Genomic DNA, 16959 nt, shown 5'->3' on the forward strand with positions numbered 1-16959 from the left:
GACTGTACCCTCCCAATAAAATGAAAATGCTGCTCGAGTACCCTCCTTAAAGGCTGAATAGAAGCTTGGTCCCATGCTTATGATCCCGTTTTGGCTTGCAGGAACAGACAATTGTATTATTAGACAATTAAAGAGCAGGTTTCTGACCAAATCTACTGATCCCTTTCTCAAAACCAATCTAGGTTTTAATGGCTGATCCATTTACTCCCACTACTCAAAAAAACCCAACTCTGTAACAAGTTAACATGATTATAATGTAGTAAGCTCTTCTCTTACCATTAGGACTACACAGGGGATATATAAGAAAGACATCCCCAAGGAACTTGGGGTTTTAACTACAGAATAAGTCCTGCTGTAAAATAAGCACTGGTATTTTCGAGGGGAGAGGAGAAGCAGAAGCTGGTTAATGCACTCAAAGACTTGCAGGAAAGTGAAGGTTTTTGTGTTAGCAAAACTGAACAAAGGGAAGAAGTCACTACCCCAGGACAAAAATTTACACAAGAGGAGAGTTCAGAGCAGTTCTTTGTGCAGGTATTTTATACAGCCACCTCCCACTCCTAAAAATGAGTAAAAGGAGAGCTAATACTTCAACAGGAATCTGTTTTGGTTTTACTCCCTATTATAATTATTTGATGCTCTTAACCTATAGATCTGAATATACAACATATGTCTTAGGATCCCTGGCATTTCAAAATGTATAAGAGATGCAATAAGTTTTTTTTTTTAATAATAAATGAAGGTCGAGCTAAGTGATTAATGAGTTCTTTAATGTGTTATGCTGATTTTGTTCCAAAATAAGCAGCTGCTTTATATGACCTGCCTCATTTCAACAGCAAATCACAAAAAAAGTAGAAGAAATCACTCCCACACGAGTCTCCTAAAGCTCGTGCTGTTAGAGAACAAGCTCAGAGAACAACCTGCTATCCCTGAAGGACAGAGAAGTGTCCTCAGATGAACTGTCCACACAACAACTACTACACATTCTTCCAGCTATTCCCTGAGCAAACTCCTCCAGCTGAGAACAAAAAGCAAGGCTAGGAAAGCAGTTGATTATTAATGCAGATCCATATTCAGATCCAGAAGTCAAATTAGAATGTGTCTATCAAGCCTTGATTAAGACAAATCAAATACAACTTCTCTGTCTCTTCTAGAAATCACTCTGGGTGACAAAGTCAGCCGAAGCCAGCCCATGCAAGCTCCATGAATATTTTAAAGCAAGAAATATTGTCTCTCCCCCCCACAACTGGCTCGAGGGACTTGACAACAAAAGATCTCGTACCTCTAAGCAAAATACAGATTGAAAATACAAGTGACAGTAGCTTCTCACCATTGTGGAGCATCAGAAAGAGCTGTAGCCCACAACAGATTGTTCCAATCAGCCTTACTCAACCACTCGAGCACTCCTTTGTTATGCACTCTCATCAGAGAAATACTTGGCAGTGTTCACATGTAAATCACCAGCAGCTTTTTGGATCACTTCTTTTAATGTAGAATCAGCTCAAACTTTTCAGAATTGGGATGTTTCCCTAGAATGCTCTTTCAGGAATACAATGCGCTGCTGAGGGGCTCAGGCAGATGGCTTGGCTGAGACAGTCTGCCATTTGAACACTGTCTCCCGTCAGATTTAAATAAAATCAAAAAGGAAAAGCAGCAAATCTTTCTGACATTATATTGCACATTAAAAGGCAGCAGTTTCTGGAAGATCCAGGGTCATGAAATAAACTGCCTCAGTCGCTGATCCCAGGCCCGGGTTAAGCCCTACCGAAGTTTTTAATTTCTAATGAGATTAATTGGTAGCTTCAGTCTCATTCTTGACAAATACATCACCAGTGCATCCAGCAATATTTGGCAGTGTATCACACAGACCTCACCTTACTCCTGTTCACAGTTCCATTCTTCCAAGCAGCTGGAGAGGCACTACATACCCAAGCCAAATTGGAAAATGCCCGGCAAACAAATCACCCTCTTACATGGCTCCCTTCAGTCAGAATTAAAAACCACAGTTGGTCCTTGGAGGGAAAGTTTTAAAGCAGGTTTTTACCACAAAAAGTTTGCTGAGCTCCTGTTCTGTCTGTCTAGAACGCCTCCCAAGCACGATGCTCGGTGTGGATTTGCTGTGAATTTTAGTCAAGGAGCATCTTCTTTGCTAAAATAAAATTAGGAACTGCTGGAGAAATTATCCTCTCCCCCATCTGTCAAGGCAGCATAAGCTGACCAGTCCTACACTACACTTCAGACACACTCTGCAGACTGTGCAGTTCATTACACACAGATTATTGTGCTTATCTCTCACAGGCAGACGATAAAACTGTTTGCTCTCCGAAGCAAATCACTCCAGTATTGCCTATTTTAACCTATAGCTCAAGGAAAACGTATTAATAACTCCTACCCTGTGATCTAGCCAGGGCTAGAAAGCGACCCAGCTCCACTAACCAAGCACCTTCTGCATCCCTGTCACTTGACGGGCCGTACACACACACAGCCTGCCATAGCAGCACTCTGCAGTGCACAAACCCAGGCCTTGATCCATGAAAATAGAACTAAATCCCCAAAATGAGTCCCCGGGAAGGGGAGGCAGGGGCTGCTCTTCTGCCTCATGTGCCCCAAGCTCCATGTGGTTACTCCTTTCTCCTCTGCTTTCAGCCCAGCACGACCAATTTAGCGAGGGCTGAATCAGGCCCCTGGTACATCAATGGATCATTTGAAGTTCTGCGCGTTACTTTACATGGAAAAAATTCCAGCTTTTAAAAAAATGAGCGTATAAAACATACCAGGACATTTAAAGCGCGCGGGCACACACAAGGCAGCTTTGCTTCTCCCTGCCTGGTGAGCAGAACAGATAGCCTGTTCTCTGAAACTCCCTTTTAACTGCAAACCTTATACAGGCTGTGTGTATTTTGGAGCCTTTCCCATCCTACCATGATTTCCTGTCTGAGTCTGCAGCCCATGGCAACAGCAGAAAATTGGAGTGTGGGCTTTGCAGATGGTGCAAGGCCAAATGCCCCGTGCCAGCTCGGTATCTTCTGCCATAACTAAAGAATTATCTAAGTCTTGGCTGTGTGGCAAGGGTTACCTGCATGCTAATAAATTATATTCATTTTCATTTATAAGTTGTGCTTGCCTTCGGGGAGCTCTGGCCTTCTGCAGTAAACGTGAAAAACCACAATCACACAAGCCTTGCATATACATCATCACACTGTAGCAGGAGAATTTTGAATATTCTGAACTGCTGTGGAGGTACAAGAAAATTCAGAGTTTTATCACTCAATTCCAGCAGGTCACAGGTCACCTCAACCGTCTGAAAACAAAGCAAGACAGCCCCCTCCCCAAATTTATGTATGTGCAGCACATACATCATCCCACAAAATAACCCGTGGTGAAAGCTGCATTTCTACATGTCTGCTGCAAAAACATGAGCCACAGAATTACACACACAGGGAAGAAGTGCCAGAAACAATTACAAGGTTGCCTTCCACGGAGAAATGTTGAGCATGAATCCTCCTCGAGTGGCTTTAATAAGAGACTGCATCTGGCATGGACCTTAGGGAATGGAGCTGGAGGATGGACACACTTTTCCAAATAATATTATAATATTAACAAAATAATAAGATTAACAAAAGCACACCAGTCACCCAGATTGCACTCACCAGCACAGCTACAAAACTACCTCAGGGCACAGATGCTTTAAATCCCCCAATCCCGGTTTTCCATGGAAGAAATGGTCACCAAAGCCAAAACTTCTCCCACCTCAAGGTGTAAATCCCTTAAGTTTATTACAAAGCACTAAAACAAAACCACCTCAGACAAACATGTGGCCTCAATCCAAGCAATTTCGAACACAGGCAACTGCTTCAGAAAGGATCCAGTCTTTTCTGCTAAGCAAAAATTGATCAAATATCTATTAAATCAGGTGGAAATTATTCCTTGGGCTGCAGCAAAGTTAAACTTTGAGGTAACCAGCACTTCCTGCATGGACTCTGAGCTTCTTTCAGCAACAGGTCATTGACAACTCTGACAAATCTCCTGATTTTACTTCAGGTTGGAACAAAACTGATAGCCATTCAAGCCAAACTTTCAACATATGCTGACAAAGCATAACTGAAATTGTCATAACCCTTCCCAGTGGGGGGGGAAAGCTTTAAAACTCTTTATATATTGATAACAGAGTGAGATAGTTTATTAAAAACAACAATAACGATTATGAATTGGTTACTACCACTATAGTTTTTCACCTTCTTCCCTCCCCTCTAAGTCCAACTGTCCCTACAGCGCAAATATCCACAGACACGTTGTAAAATTCATATAACAGCTTAAAAGTACCAAAACCCACACTGAGATAGTAATAAAACTGTATCAATGCAGCTCGGGAGACATTTTTATGATCTCTAGACTAAACAAAGTCGCCAGTGCAAGCTGAGCACAAAGCAGGGTGGGGGGCTGGAATGAAGATAACATTCAACCAAAGAGCAGAAATTCAATGTGCAATTCAAGAGAACTTCTATCCACCCCCCCAGAGGAAATATGTTTCATTATATGTTATCTTTCATATTATTACAACAAACACCCATCACTAAGGTTTTGGTTAGGCCTGTGGTGTTATCTCAGGAAATTGCACAAAAACTGGGAAAAGAAATAAAAAGGAACCTCACAACTACTCGTAAGAGGAATCAAAGATAAAGATGAGCAAATTGCCTAAAAGCAGCTCGAAACTCTGGGTTTTGCTTTCACCTGATATGAGTCAGTGCTGCCTGGAGTACTGAGGCGTCATTTAAACAAAATAAACAAGAAACTGACTTCTAAATTCTAGTAAAACATCAAAAACCCAAATAGTCTGAAGAATAAATACGAGGCAAAACTGGCCCAATTCCCTACTTTAACCGTCTGCCAATATTCAACTCTTGTCCTTCAGCTCCAATAGTAGTGTGCTTGATTCACAAAGAATACAATGTAAATATTAGAAAAAAATCCATTCACTCTCATCTTGGAACTAATCAGGAAAAAATCCAGAGCTATACAGGATCAAAAAATAATAGATAATTATGCCTCTGCACACTTATCTTTTTAATGCATAAGTCCCAACATAAACAGAGTTATATTTTTTCTTTATTCTCCAGGTCCCAGGCAACAGACTCCAGATTGGGATAGAAATTAAAGTGACAGAAGTATCCAGCATGGACTGTGATGTTATAAACACTGAAGAATGGAACAAGCAGATTATGTCTTCTGTAGTGTTCCCTTCCTCTCATCCCCAAAATATCATAAACAACTTTTACTTTGATCTTGCGCAGCCCCACAGCAAATTTATCAGTTGTTATAAATCTACATCCACAAACTGAAAAGCTGCTCTGAAATGTTTATTTGGCTTCAGTTCTTTGTCTCTACCCCAGGATTCTACCAAAAACACTTTTTATCATCTCGAGCATTTTAGTGTCACTACACAAAAACTACAGGAATTGTTTAAGTACATTTTTTTTTTTTTTTTTTTGGCTCATGTCAAGGCTTTTTAATTTTTGGACAGGGAGAGCCAAATGCAGCCTCATGACAGATTGCTCTGGAATTTTGCTCAATTCAGACTTGAAACAGGTCAAGTACAACATGATGTGAACATCAAACAGGTTTTAAGAAAGAGATGGTCCGAGTGTAATAATTAAACAACCAGAACAAGACTGACAAGTGCTCAGGTGTACAACTGACCTCTAAGTGTCTGGGTCAAAGCCACACCAAGAGCACCATGCCATCCCTGAGACCCAGTTTAATGATGCTCCCAGGCTGCAGCCCAGCACCTCGGGCTCTGCTGAGGGGCAATTTCAGAGAAATGCTTCACTAAAATCACAGCAAAGACCAACCCAAACCACTGCCCCACGGAGGAGCTCCTCGAACAGCATCAGCCCGACCAGGAATCACAGCATTAAGGAACAGGTTTTGAGCAGATGAGGAGGAAGAAGTTTACAATTCTATGGGGCTTTCACCTGCAAGTATACCTAACAAGTAGGTTTTCGAAGACAGGGATTTTATAGCTCAGAATTCCATTAAACTTCAATCCTCAGTGTCCCCTCTTGAAGAGCGCAGCAGTCACATCATCCCCTTTCCTCAGAAGTTACTTCCATGCTATTAATTCCATCCCAACATGTCCCAGGCTCACAGAAGTGCAGCCACCACCCTGGCAGGCTGCAGGCAGACACCTGAATTAGGGGTTGACAAAGCCACTTCTGCCTTGCCAAGCTCACCAGGTCACCTGCTGTCTCCCAGCCCTTCCCAAGGAGCAGGCTGAGCTCCCAGATCCTGCCTGGCTTGTGACCCAAGGCCAAAGGCAAGTCTGGATGTGTTGGGGTTGAAAGGAACAAACCTTTCCTCTTTCTATTGCTGCTTTCTTGGGACAAGTCCTGTGATGCAAACAAGGCAACTCCACTCCAAAGGCTCTCCTCACTCATGGGGTTGAAAGGTGATCCTTCAGGTCCCTTCCAACCTGGTGTTCCACAAAAAATCCACAATCTGGAACCCTTAACTCATGCTCTATATATTTTTATATTTTTATATATTTATATATTTATAGATATTTATAGATATATTTTTATATATATATTTGTTACTTGTTTTTTAAATGTAGCTGCTCTTCTGTACAGAAAAGAATCAAGAGTTCTGTTGAAGTACTGTGGCCCCAGTTTGAGAATGAAGAAAGCATGAAGCCACCACTGTCCTAGATGTCCTGGGTGCCTCAGGCTTGTTTGGATTTATTGGAATGTCATGTTAGGCACTTAGGTTCAAAACACCACCTAAGTCAATCCCAATAAAACAAGAGTAGCTCCAGAAATTCAATTGGTTTTATCCTTTTGTTCATCAGCCTGAATTCTCATAGCTCAACAGGAGCAAATGGACATTTCCTCCTGCTGTCTACTGGTGGGGCAAAACTTCATCAGGGAGAGAGAGGTCTTCCTTAATGTCCAGCTTGCAAAATCCTGAGCCTCCAACAATGGGAAATGTTTATAAATAAAGACCACATACGCTGACTGTAAAGCTCAGCCCTGACCAAATGCAAAGTGAGAGTTCAAATGTAAACGGAGAATTATTTCCATCTTCCAAACATTCAGAAGAATTAAGACAGCTGAGAGATTAACTGGGCACTGCAGAGTATCCAGTGGGTTTATTGTGTTTACAAGTCTCTGTTTCTCCTCTGTTTAATTCTGCTGGCACAACTGACAAATTGCTCAAGAAAAGGTTAAATGTAAAATGCATTAGCCTTTAAGAAAGGACAACAAGTTAATTTAGTGAAGATCACAGATTAATACAACTTTTGGTCTTACTCCATTTTCTTGCATTGCTGTAAAATGAGTTTTTTAACAACTCTGTTCTACTTCAGCACCGAGATTCTGGGTTTAAGCTCCCAAGTGCAAGCGAGCACTTTGGAGCTTCGGCTCTCTCTGCAGTTAATTAATGTTTGCGTCCTCACCCATCCTCCTCTGCAACTTGGAACTGTTTATTGTAAATAAATGTACTTTTACTTATGTTTCCTGCAACAGAGGACTTCATAAACTGAAACATTTCCTTTGAGTTGTTGCAGACCCATCCATTACAAAGCAAGCTGGTGAAAGGGACAGAAAAATCAAACAGATGAAGAAAGCTCTAAATGGACCATTAACTGGAGTAATTGAATCACATGATGTATATCACCAGAAACAAATTATTACAACATGCAAACATTGCAATAACATTACTACCCAAACAAGATTTTTCAGTGTAAAAAGATGTTTCATCTCAACCCCATTATCAGAACAAAATTCATTCAAAATTCACCACTACTCTTTGTTACTAATGCAGTTAGTTTTGGAATAACTCCAAATTAGGGTGGATTAAGATGTCAAAACAGCCAAAATGTATATATATGACATCCATGCTCTGGATTAGTGCTGATCTTAAGGAAGAGGAGGAGATCCATAATCCTGCAGATCAGTTATGGAAGTTGATTGACAATCAGCAATCCTCCCTTGATCAGGTGAGTTGCTGTTTCAAATCACATAAGAAATGAGATGGGGTACATGAGAGAAAATCCCACTCTGGTGGCTCAGTTCAGCAAAATCAGCTGCAAGATCTCTACTTTAATTCCAGTTATTCCAGGATCAGAAGACATGTGCCTCAAACACATTGCATTTTATTACTAATAATATGAACATTTAGAGTTCATTCCTCATTTTCTGCTGACACACACACACAAAATTACATGTAACAGCATCCCAGAAACTGTGCACGTGTTCGCTGCTAATCTTTGAGCTAAACCAGCTTTATTTTTCACCTGGAAAATCAATTAATCAATGAACCAAACACCAGAACTCTGCTGTCACTTAGGGATAAAATTCTGTCCTGATCCCAACAATATTTGCTCAGTTCAGTCTTTAGCAGTAACAAGAGATTTCAGCCTTGACAAAAGAGGTCACAGAGTTTTCTCTCCAAGAGAAACAACTCCTCTGTTTCACAGGGTTAAGTTGCCAACAATACTGATTCCACTAGAAATCTAAACATCAGCAGCATTTGCTGCTGGTAGTAACAGACAGAGGGATTTCAGCACTTGCTCTTTAACCAATTTTACTGAAAGGACACAAATTTTATTGCCATGAGGCAATATGAGCAATGTGAAGGATTAAATTAAGACAGAATCGTTGCATCATTCATTTTCCTTTACTATAACTAAAAATATATACATAGGCACACGGTAAAGTGGAAAAAATAGGCAGGTCAGCCTTACTTGCTGTGTACTTTAACCTAAGATGCACAATTAAAAACACAAACATCTGCAGATATGCACCTGGTGGTTTGTTTTTTGTAGGGGAGGAGAGCATGTGTGTACAAGCATTAATATTTAGGCTTAAAGCATTTGTCCCTGTGGGTTTGTGGATAGAAATCCAAGCTCTTGGCTGTGTAGGAGTAGAGGCACACAAGGTGGGCTGGGGGTCCAGAGGTGAATGAAGCCAAAGTTGGAACAGGATCATGGCTACAACCAGCTCACCCAACGTGGAAATGTGTACATAAGTTACCAAATTCCTGCCCAGGAATCCCCAAAATTGCTTCAAACACCTGCTTCAGACAAAGTAACACAGAAGACAGAGTTACTTGATTATTTTTTTTCTGAAACAATTTACAAGCCACCTGCTGTACACCATATGAACCTTGTATTTCCTCTCAAATTCATTTATTGATTGCATTTGCAGCTCTTTTCCCCAAAATGCCCCCCTTCCACCATGCAGTGCTTTGCTGAAGACTTGTGGAGCTGATAGCTTATTAAAATTGATGAGGCTCTTGACGAGCACACCAGTTCGTTCAGCTCAGATAACAAAAGGACATTCTGCTTATTGAAATGTCATTATTTTTTCCCCCACGCTGCATTTCAATACGGTACCATGACTATGCAGAAATAAAAAAGTTACTTCAGACCATGTGACAGGTATAAAAGGGAATTTTCATCACAGTGCAGCTCTAAAGAATCCTCTGTTAAAATTAGATGTAATTTTTAACTTGTAGTAGTGCAGTGTGAAATATAAAAGAACACAGGGTTGGTGACAGTAAATGCTAAGCCCATGTTTGATGTTTGGTAAGGTTTGTCAGTATTTAATATTAGAGAGAAGAAAATTCATGCTTTGTTTAATTTTATAGAGTCCAAACCACTCCCCCACACTGTGAGGAAAGGTCACACATTTCACCCTTCAACCCTTCCTAAGAAAAATACCTCAAAACACAAGTAGAATTATTTCAGACCCTATTTTTCTTCATCTCAGGTGAGCGAACCACAAGACTCATTTGTGGATTCGTTTGTCCAGGGAGAACTTCAAGTGTTGAAGAAACAGCATTATCAGGTTAAACTCCAACCCTTCCCCCTCTCCTTTTTTTCCTTTGGCAAAACATCTGTCAACACTTCTATCTCCAGAGCACCAGGATGTGCTGATGCATTAAACAGCACAGCAGGTGGACTGGCAGACAGAGGAGTGCCTGACCATAACCAGAGAGTTCACTACAACCCAAGTGCTGTAATTAACAGGGCAATGATATCCAAATGTATTTGCAGTGCTGACAGCTCAGAGTCTAAAGAACCATGCACCAAACACAGGCAGATCAGTAAAAGAATCACATTCCCAAGGTAAGTTCAGATTTCAACCTCTCTCCTCAGCATTTTAAATTAATAGACCCTAATATTCCTAATTAGAGCGTCTCAAATCCCTGTGAAACCACTGGGTGCATTTTCCACCACTGCACATCTAGATCTCCATGTAAATAAAAACAGAAAATAAAACCTGTATTCCAATTTACACTTGCTTTACCTTTCATTAGCTACGTTGTTCAGTAGCTGCTTATCTTTTTTGCTGCTTTTGTTTCATTTTCTTTCCAGCATTGCATCAGTTTTGCAACTTCCCACCTGAACTCTGCTTAAGACCACCTTACCCTCGGAGGCATTAGCACACCCAGAGCCTGGCAGAACTCAGGTGTCCACAGGCTCAGGACATTCCTCCCTCCTCCAAGGCAGAGCCACCAAGTCCCAAGCACAGAGTCAGAACTCGCACTGAGGGCAGAGAAAGGCTCACAGAAGCAGCAAAAAAAAGTTGATTAAAGAACAGCTTCACACAAAGGGCAAATAAACAAGTAAGCCACAGATTATTATTTATTTAAAAATAATATTAAAATTCCCCCTTAAGCATTTACAGAGTTTTAAACTTTACCCTTCACACAGCAGGTGCTGATTAAAACACATTTGTTGTAATACACAATATTGCTCTTTCAGCTTCCAAAGCTTCAAGTGACTGGACTGTGGTCTTTGATGGGAGATTAGTCACTGAAGAAATACAGGTCTAAACCTCAGTCTCATGAGAATTTAGGAAGATTTATGTATTTACTTACTGTTTCTTTGACTCCAAAGCAGCAGGCTGTCCTGATCTAATAATGAAAATGGTATTCAATAGATCATAATGCCAGAAATGTCCATTATGATAATCCCGTGCAATCTTCTGCATAGGACAGCGCCATGGATTTCATCCAGGGATTACAATGCTTGACTGGAGCTAGAACTGAACCTCTAAGTGCTTTTTATCTCTGCCATCAAACTCAGGCCTATAAAACAAAACCCAACACACACACCCCCCAGGTTTGCAATTTACCAGCGCTCCACTAAATGCTTTTACTAGGAAAGAAACAAAAGTGACAGTAAAGCAAGTTTCCCTGTTCCTTAAACTGGAATAAATCCAGTTATTTCACTGCCAGATCTACTTCAGATTTAAATTAATGTAAAAGACAAGATCATTTGAAAGCACTGTGCAGAATGATGTGAATACTACTCATTTACAATTCCTACAGGGAGAAGAATAGAGAAGTTATTTCAAGCTTTTTTGCATCCATATAAAACCATTTGTGGCCTTCCAACTGCAAGAAAAGCCATTTAGAGGATTCACTGACTTGTGTCAGGTAAAACACCAGTGACAGACTGTCACAGGAAATCACAGGATGCCTTCATGTGCGGTTTTATTCAATTGCCAGACTTAAAAAATGCATTCAATTATTGACAGGATTGATCTGAAAGGCAGGAACAACAAAAGAGGCAACAGAAGCCAGTCCTTCTGTGGCCACTGACTGCTTGGCTTTCCGCTGTGCAGGAGCGTTATCATAACTGACCATTTGGTGCTCTGAATATTTATAAGCATTTCCCTGCACGCTCGCCCTTCTCCCCATTCAACACCAGCACCCATTCACTCACTGCAGTTTTTTTCCAGGGAAATTTCCCTTAAGAAATAGATTAAAGGAAAGAAAAAAAGCTGAGTGAGGGTCCAACTCTTTACTTCACACGCAGAACCTGTGTGGCAGAAGCACGGAGCAGAGAAGAGCTGAAATGTACATTTCCGCTCGCAGAACCAAAATATTTTACTCCAGGTTCCCTAAATAAGGAACAAGGGAGGGGAAACAAGTCCTCTTCTCGGAGCTGGTGGCAAACACTCTCACGAAAAACGAAGAATGACAAGTGTTTTGGCAGACACATCCTCATACCTCTCTAATCACCCAAGCGCTTTTAGTTAGAAGTGTAGGTGTCTGTGTTTGTCCTTGAAACTTACAGTTATGCCTTGAAGCAGAGCCAAGAGAACATCCAAAAGGCTCTTCGCATTTATTTCACAAGTGTTTAGTAATGCTGACCCAAGGGGGACAACTCCCCGCAGTCACCTACTCGTGATCTGAGCATCAGAATTGCCTGGGTATGGAAAAGCTGCAGGAAATCAATGCACCCAGGGAGGAGGAGGTGAGTCAGCCCATCTCTGACAATATCAAAGGGTTTTTTTCCCCCTCAAATCAAAACAGCTCCTTGACGTCTCTCGCTATGAGATTCCCTTTTGAAAAGCCCCTCGGTTTTACAGAGTTAAATCACAAACGTGTTAAGCATGGAACAGTCGACCGTAACGGAGGCCAGCAAAAGTCATGAAACCGTGGGTGGTACACAAAATACTTCTCTAAACTGGACGTTTCCGTGAATTTTCCATGGGAAAAATATGGTATTCCTCAGCGTGACAATGCAAAATAAACAGCGCAGCTCCTTAACACAACTGTCACGGCTTAAGCCGTCCAAACTGCTGCTCGCTCCCGTAAGAGGATGCCAACATTCCTCTATGCGCTTAAGTGTTCGGAAACTTTGCTTTCCAAACAAATGGCAGCGGTAAGTACCTTAGCACTGTGTTATTCTCATCACCGAGACAGCGTCCTGCGCTCACACACGCGCTCTTGTTTATGGCAGGAAAGGACACCACAGGTTTCTGCTGACTTACAAGGAATTCCAAAGTATACAAGTTCAAAGTTTTTGCTCATAAAGTGAATTTTACTACCGCAAAGGGGGGGGGGGGGGAAATTAACGTTGTTTTCACTCTCCAGGCTGTACGTGGTAACAGCATCTTTGAGATGAAACTACAAGATACTCGCTGTAAGATAAACTTTGTTTAAAAGAGATATAGTGGTACTTTCTGGACAGCAGCTTGTAAAACACATTTCATCTTAGGGTTACAGAGAACATATTTGCATGCCAGTTAGAGGGAAAATGCTCAAAACAGCAGCTGGTGGAAAGTCAGATGTTTGTCGGGACAACAGGGCTTGGTTTCCCACAGCCTTTTATAACCTGGTACATCTTAAGAACAGAGCAGGAGCATTCCTGCCTGGCAGGACCGTCATGCCTGCTTTACGCACACACAAACCACGAGCAAGATGCAATCCAGATGCAAAGAAAACCCAGGAAAACCCCAAGCCCACAGAGAACGAGGACTTTACTGTAAAGCTTGCTGATATGCAGACAACATACCGTAAAAGTTGGATCTTACCATTAGCGTTTTTCCCACAGATGAGGTGCTCGTAAGGTTGCAACACTCCCCAAAGTTCCGCATCGTTGTTGATAACCATCTCCAGGATTTCAGCCAAGATCTCCCCTCCACCATCGGGACTCTGACTCGCCAAAACCCTAGCCTTAATCTCTTCCACCAGGTTCTCCATGCAAGCGGTCAGGGAGATGGCCGCGTACTCGTGGATCCTCACCGAGATCCTCGTGTCCACCATCCACCTGAAAAACCTGCCCACCGAGAAGGTGAGGCCGCAGCGGGCGGATTTGCCTTTCCTCAGCCCATCGCCGGCGCTCATGCTGTACAGGGAGAGCGCCTTGACGGTGGCCAGCACGCAGCTCTCGGCCAGGGCCCAGCTCTGGATGAGTTTGATGGCGCTCTGCACCTCGAAGCGGGTGCACTTGGAGTGCATCACGCTGAGGCGCTGAGCCTCCCGCGACACCCGGATCAGAGCGCGCCGCAGCAGCTGCGAGAGCCGCCGGACAGCCTCCTGCGAAAAGCTCCTGCCCTGGCCCTCTCCCTTCCCTTTGCGCAGGATTCTGCCGATGTCTTCATCAGTCCAAGGGTACTCCTCGAGATCCGGCAGCTTAGGGCACTTGGAGAAGATATCTGCGACCTCGGGGTCTTCCGGCAGCACGGTGTTCACGGTGTCCCAGCTGTTATTCCTACTGTTCATGGAGCCCGAGTAGTACCACCAGTTGCCTCTGTGCTGAGAAGAGGTGAAGGCTTGCGAGTTGGACTTGGAAGAAGAGAGACTAAGGGACCTGCAGGAATCCCCTGCCCCATAACCAGAGTCCAAAGTTAAATCCTCCAGGGTCTTCAGAGTCGAGCTGTATATCCCAGCCATAGGAAAGACGGGTTAAGCCAAGCGGCACGACAAGCGCGAAAGGTGAGGCAGGGGCAGATCCCTAGCGAGCCCCGAGCGGCGCGGGCGGATTGACAGCGCAGCGGGCAGCAGCCCTCCCCGAGGGCCCGGCTACCTCCATCCCGGCGGGAGGCTGCGCTCAGCCATGTCCCGCTCGGGCCGGGGCGGCGGAGGCTGCGGAGGCTGCGGCGGCCGGGCCGGGACGGGCGCTCGGCGGCGGCTCCGGCGCAACTTCCCCGCCGCGCCTCCGCCGCGCGCCCGGCACCGCCGCATGCAAATGAGGCGCGCGGCGAGCGCCAATCGGCGGCGGCGGCGGAACGGCCCGGCCAATCACACGCGAGAGAGGCGGGGCGAGGGAGGGAGCGGGGAGCGGCCCGCGCAGGCCGTGCGGGGCGGCGGGCGGGGGTCGGTGCTCGGCCCGGGCATGGTGCGGCGGCCCCGGGGCCCGGAGCCCCCCACGGGAGCCCCCGAGGCACGGCGGGTCTCCCCGAACCGGGCTGGGCCGGGAGCCGCGCGCGGAGCGGAGGAGCCCAGCGCGTCCCCGTCCCGCGGGGTTGCGCGGGACGAGCGCGCCCCCGCGCGGCTGCGGCGGGCAGAGCCGCGGGGCTCGCTGTGCTTCGGGCTCGGGTCCTCAAATCCCTGGAACTGAACTTAAAAACGCGCTTTGCGGGTCTTCCTACAAGATGCGGCCCCCAAAAGATCCCAAACCCGCTGCTGTTAACGGCCCCGATCCAGGCAAACGCGATAAAGCAAGAGAGAACGCGTGTCCTTGCTAATGCTGCCGCTGTGACAAAGTGCGTAAAAACCCAAAAGCTCAAAGGATGGCATTTTCGGCTGTTCGTTCACACGGATTTTGAAGTTTGCTCTCTGTTCCTGTCATTTACTCACTGTTTGTAGGACATATATGAAAGGGTACGACTAGAAGCCTAAAGAGAGTACATTCAAAACTTCTCACAAAGGAGATTTTTCACTTCAAAAGTACTGTCAAGACAGATCTTACACAGCCCTTAACTACAGACTAAAAAAAAACCAACAAAAAAACAAGCCATATTTTCCACAATAATGTTCCTTACAAGATACAGCTTCCAACTATGATCCGCTTCAATACCTGGCTTTCCAGAGTTAAGTTCAAAAGGACAAATTGTCTTTGCACCACGAGGACAAACTTTGCAGCAGGGCCCGTTGCAATAGGACAAGGGGGATGTTTTTGAACTGACGGAGGGATGGGTCAGATGATACAGAAAAGGGATTTCCTGCTTCTAAACAACAATGCCTTACAGGACACCCCGTTGCCTTTTTGTACTGCAGTATACATATTACTTAGTGTCAATAAAAACGCATCCTAACGATTAGGCATGAATTAAATACTTGAAAAATCATCTCTTTTACTTATGCACTTCTGCTCAGAGGATCAAGCAGCTTCTGTTTATACTAAAAGACAAAATATTTAACAAGGCATCCTAACTTCCACTAGCTGGACCCCAAAATTGATTTTTTTTAAACATAATATCTTTTATCTTTCTTAGACTGAAGCCCAGCTATAATGCAGCTCTCAGCTTTTTCATAGCTTCTCCCCATGAAATCATGAACACAAAGGAAAAGTTGTCTAATAAAACCAGACCTAATTCTCTCAAAGTAATTCCAATTTATTTGGAAATCTTAACACCTCAGCACCTCATTTGTGCTCCACTGTCAGCTCAGAAATTGGTATTTTTTTCTGCACAACTGATGCCTTGCTCGGGTGTTATTTTACAGATCAAAGCTGCCTCTGCTATTTTGGTGTATTTTTTTAGGCTCTATTTTTAAGAGCTGACAATACACACCTGACAGTAAACATGGTAAATAGGTCCCTAAATGTGAGGCAAGGCAGGACTGATTCAAAGAACCCAGTTTTAAGTCTCATGTGTTCAATCAAGACAATTCTTTATTAAAAATTTTCCTTTTTTTTTTTCTTACATCTGTATTTATTCCCCAATCTTAGAGTGCCATGGACTACTGCAGGCCTCTTAAACAAGACTTTTGGTGGGTGACCATGTGGTGCCTCCTCAAAACCAGGGTACTTCTTCTATTCTCTGTTAGTTCCTCAAAGATCCTGCACAGAAGACTTCTGTCTTCACAAGGATCACTGCAAGAATGGGAATGGGGCAAAAAAAGGCAACAGAGTTGGCCTCTCTCTCTCTCACCAAAAATCCTTCATGCTTTGGTTTGTGATGCCTCTTTGCAAAAGCTTTCTCTAAAACTCATCCTGTTCTATCTCCTAGGGTTCATTTCAATCACAAAAGCAAGGCTAAATTGACACAGGGAATTGCTACACACTTGGCAAATAGGAACTTGACATTATTTAGGAAAAATGCAGCTGTGCAAGCACTCAAAACTTCTACAAACCACTTCTGTTCCCCCCCTTTATCACACTTCTCCCATACTCCCACACAGTTTGTTATTCCTGCCATTCCATGTCATTTAACAACACCAAAAATTATCTGGTTTAACAAGCAGTGTCTGCTTTCCCCACTTCCTTTAGACAGTGTTTTCTCATTGTAGTATTTATTTATAAAGGAAAAACCTTTGCCAGATAAATCCTTTTCTTCTCCTGCTACAAAGGTATCACCAGCCTTTTCCACAGGGGGGAAAAAAAACCTTAGAACAGAAGCACCCCCAAATGTGGAAAGGATTTTCCTTACTGAAGATTAAAACCTCAAACTCCAAGATGTTGAACCCAATAGAGACAACAAGTCATACATCAAAACACCCATA

The 16959-nt window shown here is 43.5% G+C and overlaps 1 protein-coding gene across 1 annotated transcript in view; it reads right to left on the reverse strand.

Moving 5' to 3' along the window:
• The window catches only part of ABTB2 (ankyrin repeat and BTB domain containing 2), a 111729-nt gene extending 97542 nt beyond the window's left edge, over positions 1 to 14187 (reverse strand). Inside the window, exon 1 of the mRNA XM_038138043.1 lies at positions 13326 to 14187. Coding sequence (XP_037993971.1) covers positions 13326 to 14187 — 862 coding nt within the window. The remainder of the gene's footprint in view (positions 1 to 13325) is intronic.
• Between the last annotated feature and the right edge of the window lie 2772 nt (positions 14188 to 16959).

This window comes from Motacilla alba, chromosome 5 (assembly GCF_015832195.1).
Source record: "Motacilla alba alba isolate MOTALB_02 chromosome 5, Motacilla_alba_V1.0_pri, whole genome shotgun sequence".
In the NCBI taxonomy this organism is placed as follows: Eukaryota; Metazoa; Chordata; class Aves; order Passeriformes; family Motacillidae; genus Motacilla; species Motacilla alba.